Below are 17,370 nucleotides of genomic sequence, written 5' to 3'. Positions count from 1 at the left end.
AGAAGCAGCAGCACTGCAGCAGCGCCGGCGCTCGGCCGTCCGCCAGAAGAAGAAGCAGCAGCAGCCGCCGCGCCGCGCCGTCAAGCAGCCAACAGCAGCAGCGTCGCGCCGTCCGCCAGCAGCCGCGCAGGAGTCAGGACAGCAGCCAGCAGGTTTGTCCGTTTGTTTTTTTAATTTTTTTTTCGACTTTTTTTTTCTGATTTTGTTTTTATTACTAGTTATTGTGAATTTATTGTGTTTTTTTTATATATATAGATGGCTGAACAAAAAATTGAAAAATTGTAAAGTTTAAAATTTTAAAAAGCCCACTAAGCAGGCCCATTAAAAACCGAAATAAAAAACTGAACCAAATTGATAAAAACCGAACCGAATAAACAAAAACTGAACCGAAATATTTTGGTTCGGTATTCGGTACGCAATTTACAAAAATCAAAAACCGAAAAAAAAACCGAAACCGAACCGAAATACTGAATGCCCACCCCTAATTTATGTCCTCCAACTTTGAGTGTGCACAAGTAGACACTTAAACTTGTGTAAAATTGAACAAATAGACAGACACATCCTATGTGGCATCCTTCATGGCAATTTGCGTCCTACGTGGAGTCCTATGTGTATTGTGCCACATAGGACTAATGTGTCAACTTGTTCAACTTTATATAAGTTTAAGTGTCTATTTGTGCACACCCAAATAGATATAGTTAATATTATTTTCACGTCTGGTCCGCTATTGCAAGGATTTAGAACAAGACTTGTCTCACAACAGAGTGAAGTATGAAACTTTCATCGTACTTGCACACCTCAATGGCTAGAAAGGAAGAAAAGTATTGGCAATGAACGCTTTAACATGAAAAGCTACATTAACTTCTTTCGTTAGTTACGATCTCAAAGCAAAAGGTATTCATTACAAGCCTAGCTGCACTCATGCACTCAAGGATATAAAATTCAAATCGAGATACTTCTATGGACAACTTGTACTTCCAACCTGGTATGTTTCTATCTACACAAAGCCATTCTTCTTAAACATGATAGCCTATGAGATGTGTCCAAATACAGTTAACTGATCGTGCTGTGACATTACCTATTTTGAACTTTTGACGGAGTTGTTTCCATAATTTCCAGCACGGGTCCCAACCTTACCTATTTTGACTTCGAAAATTGGTTCATCTCTGAATTAAGTATCAACCCTAGGCCGACTAGCACTTTCATCATCCACATTCTGAGTCCGCCAGCATAGTTTAGCATCACCTTTTAAATACATTGTGGTGATATCCAACTTGTCAGTCTCTCAGCAACACAATCACTCGTGAAGTTGAACCATAGTTTTTTTTTATAATCATAGATGGGGACCTTTTACGACAATGGATGGATGAAATTAGGTAGAAAGAAAATAAAAGAGCCCTTAACACCATTTGAATGCTAGGTACTACTAGTTTAATTGAATTTAATTAAAGGGGATTAATTCGGCTCGGAGATTGTCAATTGATTTGGAACATGTTGGGTGCTTTGATGAGAGCCTTGTGTCACGGACTTAGAGTTTTTGCTAAAGCTCCGTACGGCACTTGACAACTTACTCACGAATCTTTCACGATCTTGTAAGCTCAAGTAAGACCTTTTATACTAAGATCGCTAAGAGAATGCTTGGAGATACTTAGAAAGAATAAGAAAGAGAGCTTTGAAGAAGGCTTTTGTATTGCTTTAGAAGATTGCTTTACAACTTGCTTGATTCTTAGCAAATGAAGGTCCCTCCTATTTATACTAAAACCTAGGGGCCTAAGTGTAATTTTAAAATTACATATAAGTCTCTACTTATTTACACTTTGATCATTATTCTAGAAAAGTCTACACTTTCTTAGACTTTCTTGAATAGTATAAGTTATTCTAGAGAATTCTAAGGAACTTTCTAGCCTTCTTGATTAATCTAGAAGGTTCTAGAGTTCTTCGCAAACCTCTCCACAACTCTAGACCCTTCCGCTCCCATCCGGACGCAAAATTCAATTGTCATGTGGCGGAACGTGACACTCTTCCCCACACATTGATGCGACGACCGCGTCACATCGTCACTTCATCAGCGACCGAGTCTTGTCTTCTCGTACGCGTGATCAATAGCCCATTGGCTCGATCAATGCCCTCGTAAAACTCCTTCAAATATTTCTTTATCTCTTCTATCTCGGCCTCACGATCTACCTCTTTCCTAGGAGGCAAACGCCTCGACAACTTCCTTGGCATCACAGTATTATTCCCTTTTGGAATCTTCTTCGTGCACGGTGGCAATGTCTTCTTAGCACCATTGTCTACTTTTGAACTTGTAAAGGTGGCTAGAAATGTCGACTTCTCCTTCTTAGGATTTTTCTTGAGCTGCATGGTTGTTAGTCGGACCTGCCCTTCTATCTTCAGTGCCTTAACCAAGGGAACCATGCATGTTCCTCCTTACTCCATGACCAGAAGTCGTTGGAGGTAAGGATCGATCACTGTGTGGCACTACTAGAAGAACTCTTGCCAAGAATAATGTCAAAGAGATCTAAAGGAGCAACAGTGAAGTTGGTCTTTCCTTGCCACTCGCCTAGCGTGATGCTTACTCCATGCGCGACTCCACTCACGGGAGTTAGTGGTGCATTGACCGTCCTGTGTTGGGCGTTAATTGGACTGTAACGCAGCCCCAACCTTGTCGCTGCCGTCTTGGTCATGATATTGATCTCTGCACCTGTGTCGACCATAGCACGAGCGGGTCTTCCATTGATCGTGATGTCGACATACTGCGCGTCGCATACTCTCAGCTTCTCTGGTTGCTTAGTGATAGCTCCACATAATCTTATTAAGCCCAACTGCGTCATCTCCGCGCCTTGTTCTTGCTCATGTGCTTCCCTCTCTTTCCTCTCTCACAGGATAGCACCAAGGCTTTTCAGCTCAAGGCACCTCGCATAGCCATACGGCCCACCGCATATGTAACCACCTCTTTTGGCAACCTCTATATTTTTCTCCGTGTCGCCATGACGTCCATACTTCTTTCCATCGGACTTAAAGGTATCATGCTTCTTAGGATGTGGCCGCTGCTCCTTGCCTTTGCCACGATCTCCCCCACCATGGTCATGACTACCTCTCACTTCTTCTCCTCCGACTTTGTTGGGCTTCTCTTGCCTGAAGTCTGTCAAAGCTTCGGCATGTGTGATGGCTTCATCAATAGTCCTGACCTGTCGGCGTTCCAACTCCGTCCTGACCCAAATTCTGCAGCCCATCCATGAAGTGGAACAACATATCTTCATTTGTGAGGTTGGGAATCTGAAGCGTGAGGGTGGTGTACTCCTGCACTGCATGTATTCTACCCGTTTGCTTCAACTCCCTAAACTTGCGCTTCGCCTCATATATGACGTTGTTAGGAAAGAACACTTTCTTTAACTCCTCGCGGAATTGCTCCCAAGTGTTGATGGTGCAACAACCCTTCCCTATTTCCGACTCTTTACGCCTCCACCACAGCATGCCCATCTCCGAAAGATACAACACAGCGGTGTTGATCTTACTCTCGTCGCTCTTCATCCTGTTGCACTTGAAGTAATTCTCCAAGTGCCATAAGAAATTCTCCAGCTCTTGCGCGTCACGGACGCCTTTGAACATAGGTGGCTTGGGAGCCTCCACCTTGGCCTCCCTATCTCGGTCGAACGACGAAGATCCTCCAACTTCCACGCCTTCCTTGAGTGTTTTTACTTCGGCCTTCAGCGTCTCGATCGTGCTATGCACATCCATAAGCCGACACTCCAAGGAAGTGATGGCCTCCTTCATCTCGAACTTAACCTGCTGGCGGCCCTCCAACTCCTTACGGATGTTCTCGGTCTCCTCAAGGGTGAAGTCCTCAAGGGTCTTGAACTTGTCTTCTGCCATATTCATGCGCCGACTTAATATCTCCACGGCCTGCCTTGCCACTTCCACCCTTGCGACCCATTCTTCTCCAGCGGTGACGTCTATGGTGTCTTCGCCCAATCCATCGTCACTTGCTTCGATAGTCGAGGGCAGATGAGATGTTAGTGCCTCGCTAGGTGTGGGATTGGGCAACACCTCCTCATTACCCTTTTGATGTTTCTTCCCCTTTCAGTTATTCTTTCCACCATCCATACGGACGTTGGTGGTGCTAGCGCCGTTTACGTCCCCTTCGGTAGTCATTCCCTTAGTATCAAACCTTACTCTGATACCACGTTGTCATGGACTTAGAGTTTTTGCTAAAGCTCCGTGCGGCACTTGACAACTTACTCACGAATCTTTCACGATCTTGTAAGCTCAAGTAAGCCCTTTTATACTAAGATCGATAAGAGAATGCTTGGAAATACTTATAAAGAACAAGAAAGAAAGCTTTGAAGACTTTTGTATTGCTTTGGAAGATTGCTTTACAACTTGCTTGATTCCTAGCAAACGAAGGTCCCTTCTAATTTTTCCTACAACCTAGGGGCCTAAGTTTAATTTTAAAATTACATAAAAGTTTGGTCCCTATCGTAGAAAAGTCTACACTTTCTAAGACTTTCTTGAATAATCTAAGTTATTCTAGAGAATTCTAAGCCTTCTTGATTAATCTAGAAGGTTCTAGAGTTCTCCGCAAACCTCTCCACAACTCTAGACCCTTCCGGACGCAAATTTAATTGTCATGTGGCGGGACGTGACACTTGACAAAGCTCAAATGGGATTGTTAGATCCTTGGGTTTGCGAATGGCTCCTATAGTGGCTCTAAAAAGTCGTGTTCTGCAGTTGGGGAAGCCCCTAACTGCAATGTTTCATATAGATCTCGCACAACACATATTTTTCCAACTTCACGAGTGACCATGTTGCTGAGACTGACAAGAAATAATATAAGAGTGATCATACCAATAGAATATGCATGCACTTACATATAAAGCGAAATATCTCCAACAGTGAGAAGATGTTGGAATGAAGTATCAGTGCCTTCTTAAACAAGAGGATTCCCAAGCCACCAACTGCTAATGCTAAGGTGAGAACACTAATCATTCTTGTTTGCCGAAACTGTTCTCCTGGTCTCTCGCTGAAAACATCGCGAACTTGACGCTGCCCAGGATCAGTTTTGGATATCTGTATCCAAAAAGAATAGCCAACAAGTTCACATTTATAACCAGGTGAGTGTATTTCTGCTCGAAAAAGAAGAGAAACAGAGAACCCTGAGATCCAAACTAATGGAAATTAAATCCACTCTATGCAATTGGAATTATAAAGACCGATTTGCGCTAAAGGACATTAATAATGTAAAATGTTCAACAAAACAATATGCAAACTAAAAAACAATGTTGTTAAAGTTCTAAGTTGCTCCAAAAATGTTGTTGCACCCATTCGGTTCCTACAAAAACGCACTACTTTGAAGGCACTGATACACCAGATGATATTTTTGAAGAGTCTGAGCAACATAGGTTAAAAGTTAAACATATCATAATTCATGTAGTGACCCAAATAATCCACTTTTTTTTTTTGAGGGTGACCCAAATAATCCACTTTGCCAGAGCTACTAGTCCCATATATCTCTTTGTTAAACATCATATTTTTGTCAACGCATGTAATCTGCTATACATGTCGAGTTAATCAACTACAACAGGCTTAACAAAACAATTCATTTTGCTCTTCCATGGTTCAAGTTGCTTTGCTTACCAAATTGGTCAAGCGGGCAAAGACATTCTTCATATCTGGGCGAGCATTTGGATCCTCATCCAGACATTCTGCTGCTAGTTTTGAGATTCCACAAGCGAGCACACCATCACAATTTACCAGAGCTGATTCATCCACTATCGATCTTTTACCACCTTGTAGCTCCTCCATAATCCACCAATAATATGGACCTTCAATATTTTTGTTATTGGTAATCAACTTCAAAAGTAGAATACCAAATGCGTAAGCATCATCTTTTAAAGTCTCAGTAACATTATCAGCCTCGGGAGCATCACGAGGAATATTATGAGGGATGTCTCTTACACGAACCAGGGGAAAAAAGTCCACTACTTTTATGTTGAACTCCTTAAAGAAATGGATGAGCAGAGAGTTCAAGGAACGAGATCCATAACATTTGGACGTTACCTTGTCAATCATTATGGCAGAAGGCTCCATACGACCAATTGCAAATCTCTTCTCATGCAACCAAGTGAAGAGCCACCTTTATTCTATCCTCTCATCTAAAACTTTCCTACAGATGACAAGTAAAAATTAAAGCACACAAAACCTGGTAGCCCTCAACTATAGCAGATGAAGATTTATTTAAGTATTTTAAATACCAGGAATGACGTGCGACAAATATTGAGTTGGCGTTGCATCATACACAACTGCAAGTATATTTTGAAAACAGAACACCTTTAACTACATCAAACATGGATGTGGATTATCATCTGTCATTATTTCAAGCTCCTTCTGCAAATTTTATTAACTATTTAAGTGGAAAATGCTAAGAGAGAGAAATAGGATCTAATCCAACCAAAAAAAAACATATATATATATATACACACACAAAATCTAGATGGATGGACAGAACATGCATTGCAAGCTGGCCAAAAGAAATCCCATGTTTTGATCGTAATAGCTTCATTGGTTCCGCAACTGAACATTCTCCCTTACTTGGTAAGTTTAATCAGCATGTATGGCTGAAACTTGTGGGTAATATCTATGGAGTCCATACCCATTGTAGATAAACATAGCAAAAATGGTTGCATTTTCGTTTGTTGATTATTGTTAAAGTCAACAAATGTTGCAACAAAATTCAAAGCTCACCATTTCTTTTTTCAACTAAAATCTTAGCAAGATTTCTACATAGGTGAAAATGTTGAAATCTTGTGTTTCTTGTGATGTCATTGGTGACATCATTAGGAGTAGATTTTCCTATAAATAGAGAGCTCTTGCTCATTTCAAAATGCACCAAAAAGAATTACAAAGGAGAGAAAGAAGAGTGAGGCATCACAGAGAAAAATAATCTGTGAGGAAAAATAGAGAGTGTGAGCGATATTGTAGTGAGGTGGAAAAATCAAAAGAGTGTTATTTCTTTTGAATGTGTAGTGGTCTTTGGAGTTTTACTCAGACATACAAGTGTAAAATCCTTACTATAGTGATATTCGTTGCTCCTCTCAGGTCGTGGTTTTTCCCTTATTTATGAGGGTTTCCACGTAAAATCTTGGTGTCATTATTTCTCTTTTATTCTCGTTGATTAACCGTATTGTTGTGTTCCGCATTTATTGCCTTTATTACCGCAAATATTATTTCTGTTACGGATTTATTCCCAACAATTAGTATCAGAGCACAGGTTCTGCTCATTTACAGAAATATTTTTTGCAGCTTATTGTACTATACTCAATAAAAAAAATGTCTGGAGTAAAGTACGAGGTAGCAAAATTCAACGGTGATAGCGGTTTCTCAACGTGGCAGAGAAGGATGAAAGACTTGCTCATCCAACAGGGTTTGCACAAGGCACTAGGCGGCAAATCCAAAAAGCCCGAATCCATGAAACTTGAGGATTGGGAAGAAATGGATGAAAAGGCTGCTAGTGCAATCAGATTGCACTTAACAGATGATGTAGTTAATAACATCATCGATGAAGAGAGTGCATGTGGCATTTGGACAAAGTTAGAAAATCTATACATGTCCAAAACGCTGACAAATAAATTGTACCTAAAGAAGCAGTTATATGCGCTACATATGGGTGAAGGTACAAATTTTTTGTCTCATTTAAATGTACTTAATGGACTAATCACGCAGCTAGCAAACCTCGGAGTAAAGATCGAGGATGAAGATAAAGCCATAGTGCTCCTAAACTCGTTGCCATCTTCCTACGATACTTTATCAACAACCATTTTACATGGTAAGGACTCTATTGAGTTGAAGGATGTCACATCAGCCCTTTTGCTTAATGAGAAGATGAGAAAAAGGCCTGAAAATCACGGACAGGCTCTCATCACGGAAAGTAGAGGCAGAAGTTACCAAAGGAGCTCAAGTAACTATGGTAGATCCGGAGCTCGTGGAAAGTCCAAGGTCCGATCAAAATCGAAGGCCAGAAATTGCTACAATTGCGATCAACCAGGACACTTCAAAAGAGATTGTCCAAATCTAAAAAGGGGCAAAGGGGAAAGCAGCGGCCAGAAGAATGATGACAACACAGCTGCCATGGTGCAAAATAATGACGATGTTGTTCTCCTCATAAATGAGGAAGAAGAATGCATGCACTTGGCAGGTATAGAGTCGGAATGGGTGGTCGACACAGCAGCATCTTATCATGCCACACCGGTAAGAGATCTTTTTTGCAGATATGTAGCCGGTGATTATGGCAATGTGAAAATGGGTAACACAAGTTACTCAAAGATTGCGGGGATCGGAGACATTTGCTTAAAAACAAATGTTGGATGCACATTAGTGTTGAAAGATGTGCGCCACGTACCTGATTTGCGGATGAACTTGATCTCGGGAATTGCTTTGGACCAAGATGGATATGAGAACTACTTTGCAAATAAAAAATGGAGACTCACCAAAGGGGCATTGGTGATTGCAAAAGGAGTTGCTCGTGGCACGTTATACAGGACAAATGCAGAAATATGCCAAGGTGAATTAAATGCGGCTCACGAAGAAAATTCTGCAGATTTATGGCATAAAAGAATGGGTCATATGAGCGAGAAAGGATTGCAAATTCTTTCCAAAAAGTCACTCATCTCTTTTGCCAAAGGTACAACGATAAAATCGTGTAACTACTGCTTATTTGGTAAACAGCATAGAGTCTCATTTAAGACATCATCTGAAAGAAAGTCGAATATACTTGATTTGGTATATTCTGATGTTTGTGGTCCAATGGAGATAGAATCGATAGGAGGTAATAAATACTTTGTTACCTTTATTGATGACGCTTCTCGAAAATTGTGGGTTTATATCTTGAGAACCAAAGATCAGGTGTTTCAAGTATTTCAAAAGTTTCATGCTCTGATAGAAAGAGAGACAGGTCGAAAGCTAAAACGTCTCCGAACCGACAATGGAGGTGAGTACACTTCAAGAGAATTTGAAGAGTACTGTTCAAACCATGGAATCAGACATGAAAAGACAGTTCCTGGAACCCCACAACACAATGGTGTAGCTGAGAGAATGAATCGCACCATTGTTGAGAAGGTGAGAAGCATGCTCAGAATGGCTAAATTACCCAAGACATTCTGGGGTGAAGCAGTTCGGACAGCGTGTTATCTTATCAATCGTAGTCCATCAGTTCCGTTGGAGTTTGACATTCCGGAGAGAGTTTGGACCAACAAAGAGTTGTCTTACTCGCACCTAAAGGTGTTCGGTTGCAAAGCTTTTGCACATGTACCGAAGGAGCAAAGAACCAAGCTAGATGATAAATCAGTTCCTTGCATATTCATCGGATATGGAGATGAAGAGTTCGGGTACAGACTATGGGATCTTGTAAAGAAGAAGGTCATCAGAAGTAGAGATGTAATCTTTCGAGAAAGTGAAGTTGGAACTGCTGATGATCTATCCGAGAAGGCCAAGAAAAAGAATGGTATAGTTCCTAATCTTGTTACCATTCCTTCTTCTTCTAACCATCCCATAAGTGCAGAAAGTACGATTGATGAAGTTGCTGAGCATGAAGAGCAACTTGATGATATTGTTGAGCAGGGGGAGCAACTTGGTGATAATACCGAGCAAATGGAGTACCCAGAAGATGAAGAACAATCTCAACCTCTGAGGAGATCAGAAAGACAAAGGGTAGAATCAACCAAATACCCTTCCTCAGAATATGTCCTTATCAATGATGAAGGTGAGCCAGAAAGTCTTAAGGAAGTGTTGTCTCATCCAGAAAAGAGCCAATGGATGAAAGCCATGCACGAAGAGATGGGATCTCTACAGAAAAATGGCACATACCAGCTAGTTGAACTTCCAAAAGGAAAAAGTGCACTTAAGTGCAAGTGGGTCTTTAAACTCAAGAAAGATGGAAATGGCAAGTTGGTTAGGTACAAAGCTCGATTGGTTGTAAAAGGCTTCGAACAAAAGAAAGGACAAGACAAAGAGCTGATTGCAAAATTGAAGAAAGATTTGTCCAAGTCATTTGACATGAAAGACTTGGGCCCAGCACAACAAATTCTAGGGATGAAGATTGTTCGAGAACGAACAAAAAGAAAGTTGTGGCTATCTCAAGAGAAGTACATTGAACGTGTACTAGAACGCTTCAACATGAAGAGTGCTAAACCTGTTAGCACGCCTCTTGCGAGTCATCTGAAGTTGAGCAAACAGATGTGTCCTACAACAAAAGAGGAGAAAGAGGGAATGACTAAAGTTCCTTATTCTTCAGCAGTGGGGAGTTTGATGTATGCGATGGTGTGTACAAGACCTGATATTGCTCATGCAGTTGGTGTTGTTAGCAGATTCCTTGAAAATCCTGGAAAAGAACACTGGGAGGCAGTTAAGTGGATACTAGGGTATCTAAGAGGTACCACAAGAGATTGCTTGTGTTTTAAAGGATCTGATCCAATCTTGAAGGGCTATACTGATGCTGATATGGCAGGGGACCTCGATAATAGAAAATCCACTACTGGATATTTGTTTACATTTTCAGGGGGAGCTATATCATGGCAATCAAAGTTGCAGAAGTGTGTCGCACTCTCTACAACTGAGGCAGAATATATTGCAGCTACTGAAGCTGGCAAAGAGATGGTATGGCTGAAACGATTTCTTCAAGAACTTGATTGCATCAGATTGAGTATGTCGTCTATTATGACAGTCAGAGTGCAATAGACCTGAGCAAGAACACCATGTACCATGCAAGGACGAAGCATATTGACGTGAGATATCACTGGATTCGTGAAAAGATAGAGGACGGATCTATGCAGGTCATGAAGATCCCTACTAGTGAAAACCCTTCAGATATGCTGACCAAGGTGGTATCAAGGGACAAGTTTGAGCTATGCAAAGAACTTGTCGGCATGTACTCAAGCTAGAAACCTAGAGCTACCTCCTTCAGGGTGAATGGGTCTGGAGGGGGAGATTTGTGGAGTCCATACCCATTGTAGATAAACATAGCAAAAATGGTTGAATTTTGTTTGTTGATTATTGTTAAAGTCAACAAATGTTGCAACAAAATTCAAAGCTCACCATTTCTTTTTTCAACTAAAATCTTAGCAAGATTTCTACATAGGTGAAAATGTTGAAATCTTGTGTTTCTTGTGATGTCATTGGTGACATCATTAGGAGTAGATTTTCCTATAAATAGAGAGCTCTTGCTCATTTCAAAATGCACCAAAAAGAATTACAAAGGAGAGAAAGAAGAGTGAGGCATCACAGAGAAAAATAATCTGTGAGGAAAAATAGAGAGTGTGAGCGATATTGTAGTGAGGTGGAAAAATCAAAAGAGTGTTATTTCTTTTGAATGTGTAGTGGTCTTTGGAGTTTTACTCAGACATACAAGTGTAAAATCCTTACTATAGTGATATTCGTTGCTCCTCTCAGGTCGTGGTTTTTCCCTTATTTATGAGGATTTCCACGTAAAATCTTGGTGTCATTATTTCTCTTTTATTCTCGTTGATTAACCGTATTGTTGTGTTCCACATTTATTGCCTTTATTACTGCAAATATTATTTCTGTTACGAATTTATTCCCAACAATATCCTCGATATCCTTAAACAGAGGCGAACCGTGATTTGAAGACTTTGGGTGCGTCAATTTAAGCTAAGCTTAAAATATGACCTTTAAGCTAAGCTTAAAATAAAAACAATTAAAATGGGTGCTTTAGTTGGATTCAAACCCTACTCTGAAGGGTGAAATCTCTAGCTTCTGCCAAAAGCGCAAGGGTGAATCTATGCTTTTTATGGGTGCATGGTTAAATATATCATAAATTCTATCTGTTTTTCAAAATAGATATACATATATACGATTTTTTCGAAAATCAACGAGTGAGTGCACGTGCACTACTTCCATATAGTGTGGGTCCGCCTCTGTACTTAAAGTTGTATGGTTTGGCATGACCCACCGGTGTTGGAGTCATATTCCTAGACCCCTGCACATATTTTAAATCAAATATGCGCAAGCGAATAATGCTCAACTAACCATCTCATTGTATTAAATTTGGAACTTAAAAACACCTCCAACAAATCGAGGAGGACAACCTACTACCAAAATTATCCGACATGGAAAAAATTAATACATCATTCAGTAACATTTCACTTTCTTTTAGATCAGATTAGTGTTTAAAATGAAAAGAAGGTTGATAATCATAAAACTGATGTTCTGGTACCGACAATAGTATGCATTACAATAAACATTAAAAACGCAGCAATCATCAGAAGCAAAACCAATATACTCGGGAAAAAAAAGCACAAAAAGCAAGAGCTAAGTCTGATTAGAATAAGAGAGAAGATGTACATAAACAAGGTACTTCTCCGCCAAGCGAGAGCATTGATCCAGAAAGTATTCAACACGGGGTTTATATGTGACCAGTTTCTCATATTTATAGTACTTAACAAAAGAATCACTTCATTTCTTTTTTAGTCCGTTTAAAAAAAGAATAATTTCTTTTTTTTTGTATCATTTTAAAATCAGTTTTCTATTGGCATGTTTAAAGCCACACGATCAAAGGACAATTTTGTATATTTAATTTAGGACCACAAGATACTTTATATTCTTAAACTCCGTGTTAATTCAAATCAGATCATTCTTTGTGAAAGAGAGGGAGTATTAAATTACATATATAAATTTTTAATTTTAAATAATTAATTTTTATTTTAAAATTCAATATAGATTATATTTGTGCAATTAAATCATACACTTGTAATTACATTATTATAAATAAACAAGTCAACGTAATTATTAAACTACAACTATCTTAGTAATTACACCAATTCCAAATAAATTTAAATGAAAATTGAGAAAATGTGGTATTTGAAAAGTACATAGGAGTAAAGTGTCAAGTTTAAAAGTTGAAAGGGTTTGAATATGAAAGGGAAGTTTTGTCCCCTCATCAGTAGAGCTGTAGAGGCAGCTTATCCGTTCGCTAGTTGTGAAGTCCAATACCAACTCAAACTGTTCTTCTTCTTCGTCTTCAGGTTCCTCTCTGTGCCCTAAATGTGGATATACCAAATTGCTCTCAATTTATTTTGATAACTCTATAATTGTTTGTTTTATCTGATTCCTAGCACCAACTCCCCAATTCTGATTTTTCGGTGTTGGGATTTGTTTATTGAAGTATATTGGATGATAACCACTATTTTTCTGATTCATTATCCATTCTCCCATTTCAGCATGTACATCAAAATTCCATACTTATCTCTCGAAAGTTTTTTTTTTTTCCAGTTTTATTTGTTCTTTTAATCTTTGGTTTTGTTTTAAGTCATATTTCGAGGTGTCGGTAAATAAGAATGATCATAGACAATGTACATTAATGCGGTTATCTGTTTGTATTTGAACAATTTAACTTGCTTAGCCTCAATCTTGTTTCCTTTTCCAAATTCTTTTGTCAGAAAAATATATATCTGGGTTATAACTAGTTCATTAGACGAATCACTTGAATGTTGAGATGGGAAGATAGGGAAAAAATGATTTTTTTGATATTCACATAGCAGATAAGTTGTTGCAAATGAGAATGGAATAAGGATGCATCTGACATTGGAGCTGGTTTATTTGTTCCAACTCATGTATAATGTTGAAAATATCCGTCAATACTTTGTTTATCTTCTCAACTTCTTCATTGTAATATGTGATGTAACTAGGTTGCTAATTCCCCGTGTTTGATATTATTATTTACTACAAGTCTGTTTCACACATTTGGTGTTTGTGTAGGAAATATGGAGACTTCAAACAGCCACAGTTCTGGCATTATGTGGTTCTTCAAAGATAAGGGATTTGATGATACAAGTATTAATGAAATGTTCCAAAAGTGCAAACGGCTTGAGGGTGTGCAAAGAGAAAAGGCGTCTGAAAACTGGGATTACTTGAGAAGCATAGGCATCCAAGAGAGAAAACTTCCTTCTGTTGTTCGGAAATGTCCCAAAATCCTTACTCTAGGCTTGCATGAGAAACTTTTCCCAATGGTTAACTGTCTTGAAACACTCGGATCAAAACCACAGGAGGTTGCTTCTGCCATAACTAAATTTCCTCACATACTCGCTCACAGTGTGGAAGAAAAGCTCTGTCCACTCTTAGGTTTCTTTGAGGCTCTTGGCGTTACTGAGAAACAACTCGGTAAGATGATACTGATCAACCCAAGGATTATAAGCTACAGCATAGAGCATAAGCTTTCACAGATGGTGGAATTCCTTTCGAGTCTTAATCTGGCGAAAGACGGTATGATTGGTAAAGTTCTAGTGAAGCATCCATACATTATGGGCTATAGTGTTGATAAGCGGCTGCGTCCTACTTCAGAGTTCTTGAAATCGATAGGTTTAACAGATATGGATCTCCAAAAAGTGCTAGTTAATTACCCTGAAGTTTTGTGTAGAGATGTGAACAAGATTCTGAAACCTAACCTGTCCTACTTGACATCACGGGGTTTTGGAGTTGGACAAATAGCAGCTGTCGTCACCTGTTATCCTCCTGTTCTGATAAAGAGTGTTAGCAACTCTTTAGAGCCAAGGATTAAGTTTCTGATAGATGTCATGGGGAGGGGACTTGATGAAGTTGTTGATTATCCGGACTACTTTAGGCATAGTTTGAAGAGACGATTACAGTTGAGGCAAAAACTTCTAATGCAGAAGAACATAAGCTGTACACTGAGTGAAATGCTGGACTGTAATCAGAAGAAATTCCTATTCAAGTTTGGTCTAGTTCAGTGAAAGTATGACCGTTTTGCTTCGCCTTCCTTTCTCTCGTAGAGTATATATCTCGAGATTCAACTTGTATCAATCTTAAAGACCTTTAGGCTATAGGAATGAGTTGTCTTTTTCCACCTTTTGTGGTCATTTGGTCTTCTGAGAAACTATTATTGGTAAATCACTCATTTGTTACTTCTGCAATTGTTGGTTTTATTCTGTTTAATGTTTTTCTTATAGTGCTTAATGAAAACAAAAGGACAATAGGTAATTAGGGGATATGAAAAATGGATTATTCAGTTTGGTACTTTCCTTTACATTACGAGGGTCATGTTAATGTATTATGTTTTTTTTAGTTTGATTATCTAATTTGGAAGCATCAATCAGTGAATGCTACCAGAGATGCATCAAAACCATCATTTACATCAGCCAAAGTGTCACATCTAACTGATTTTTTTATTTTCTTTTTTTTTTTGCAATATTTAGCAAAGTCAGAGCATGCAATGTTGCTTAGAGTGAGAGGGAGTCAAAAATCAATACATACATTTGGAGGGTTGAATGGAAACTACATCACAACCTCTGTAAATTAATACTCGGTATTTTTGATAAACTTTGTATGATAATATTTTTCTTCAATTCCGACTTGAACCAATGAAAAAAATCACTTATTTCAACAAGATAATATATTTTTGGAAGATCCCTATAAAAATATATGGTCCTTTGATATTATAAATTAATATTTCTCTAAAATTACAAAAGTATGTAAGACAACTTAGTGAAATATGATTCTAGTGTTTTTTGTTTTTCGTTAAGTTTAAATACAGTTGAAGCTCATCTCTAATTTTTCTTATTGCATTCAAAAGTGTCGGTGTTGTCTTCTCAAATTGCAAAAAAAATTGTGAAGAATTCTAGAAGCGATAAATATTTTCTTATGTGTAACTAGTTTCAAAGGTATTCTATCATCATCAACATCATCAACATTGTTTATTCAATCACTGTAATACATTGAATATTCTTAATAAACATATAATGAATAATATTTATTATTAAGATACATTGTACTTTATGTATAAAAACGTTGTGGCCCCCGAGGAGTTAGACTCTGATGATGACACTTCCCAGTTCCAGAGTCCCTGATTTGTTCTCTTAGCCCCTCTTGGGCATGCACTTTTTGGACCACCATCTCAATCATCCTACTTACTAAGTTCTTGATCATAAACTAATCGTTCTAACACATTAACAATCCCCCATTACACCCCAAGCATTTCAGCTAACCGCTCCCATCATACCCTTAATACCCCAGTACATTACTCGATCATGGTCACATTATACACTACAACAAACTTCCTTACCACTAAACCCAATCTCTTTCCCCAAAGTGAAACCCACCTAAGCATATTTCATCACATATGCTACCTCTAGTTCTCTTTCACATTTACAACACACGAACAACCCTCGCTATCCATCACTCGTCCCTTGAACCCTTTGCCTTTCCTCTATTCCCCACAAGTTAGCTGAACGCAAGGAAATTTAAATATAAATCGTCATAACATATACCCACTAAGTGCAAATATATATAAGTCAACCTAATCATATCATGACATGCATATATAGAACATATACAATAACATTGACATGAAGAATATCAACGTATTTCACATTCCTCAATCTATATAATTATATAAAGTAGTTGGTACACTCATTGAGACCAAACTCAAACTATTAGCATATTGGAACGTGGTACCCGATTCTATAGTTTTGCCGAAATGTGGAAATCCGATCCCATCTTTATGCTAGAACGTGGAGATTCGATCCTGTTAGTTATGTTGGAACGTGACAATCCGATCCATCAACACACCACAATCACAAACACAAGTATACTCTCAAGTCATACAACCAAGAAGTGATTCATGGCATATAGTCATTCGTATGTTCAATTTACAATAAGTGTGATCAGTAATGCAACATTCATATACATACAAGTATCATACGGAAGCAAGAACATACATACATCACATAATCATAGAATCACAACCATCACCTATAACGGGTTACTCGTCACACATATCATGCAAACCCTAATTCGACCATACTCAGCCTAATTCATCTCCTAAGGCTTCTTTCTAAGGTTTGAATCATAGATGATTCGGTGCACAAAGGCCTATACATAATCCTTCCATCTATTTACATATATTACGTAGTGAGCACCAATTTAAACTACTCAATGCATAAAACCTAGCCTACCTGTGCACCAAGCAGTTGCACAGAGTTTTTGAATTAGATTCTGGTTTTTCCGGCTTCGTGACAGTGAATTTGGCCAAGAATCCACAAGATATCACATTCCTCAAACTAGAAATCTCCTTCTCCTTCCTTCCTAAGCTTAGAGCATGTAACACCCCGTATCCAAAACAAACCAGAAATTAGTTTTTCAGAAAATTGTAGGTGCAATATACGGTCACCATCTACGGACCGTAGTCTGATCTACGGCCCGTACGGTGGGGTCCGTGGTTCATCACTGTAGCCCCTCCCAAACACAGCTTAGAAAAATTGGTTAAGTCTTGACCCACAGACAAACCTACGGTTCGTAAGTCAGACCAAGGTCCGTGGATCAAGACTTCTATTACCCAGCCTCTGACAT

The 17,370-nt window shown here is 38.8% G+C and overlaps 1 protein-coding gene across 2 annotated transcripts; it reads left to right on the top strand.

Moving 5' to 3' along the window:
- Positions 1-12,898: 12,898 nt before the first annotated feature.
- LOC107004989 (transcription termination factor MTERF6, chloroplastic/mitochondrial) lies at positions 12,899-15,031 on the top strand. 2 transcript variants are annotated; one of them, XM_015203434.2, is made up of 2 exons: positions 12,899-13,031; positions 13,765-15,031. In XM_015203434.2, exon 2 carries the CDS (start codon positions 13,770-13,772, stop codon positions 14,754-14,756), a length of 987 nt encoding a protein of 328 aa, XP_015058920.1. In that variant the 5' UTR covers positions 12,899-13,031; positions 13,765-13,769; the 3' UTR covers positions 14,757-15,031. The 2 variants fall into 2 exon arrangements, with proteins under 2 accessions (XP_015058920.1, XP_015058921.1); XM_015203435.2 differs by lacking the exon at positions 12,899-13,031 and adding an exon at positions 13,038-13,229 and having other exon boundaries at positions 13,765-14,948.
- The last annotated feature ends 2,339 nt before the right edge of the window (positions 15,032-17,370 follow it).

This window comes from Solanum pennellii, chromosome 11 (assembly GCF_001406875.1).
Source record: "Solanum pennellii chromosome 11, SPENNV200".
Classification (NCBI taxonomy): Eukaryota; Viridiplantae; Streptophyta; class Magnoliopsida; order Solanales; family Solanaceae; genus Solanum; species Solanum pennellii.
Note: the sequence above shows the minus strand (reverse complement) of the source record. Positions and strands in the feature narration are given on the sequence as shown.

Coding starts and splice junctions, on each gene's coding strand:
- LOC107004989 (XM_015203434.2), top strand. CDS start 13,770: ATGGAGACTTCAAACAGCCACAGTTCTGGCATTATGTGGTTCTTCAAA.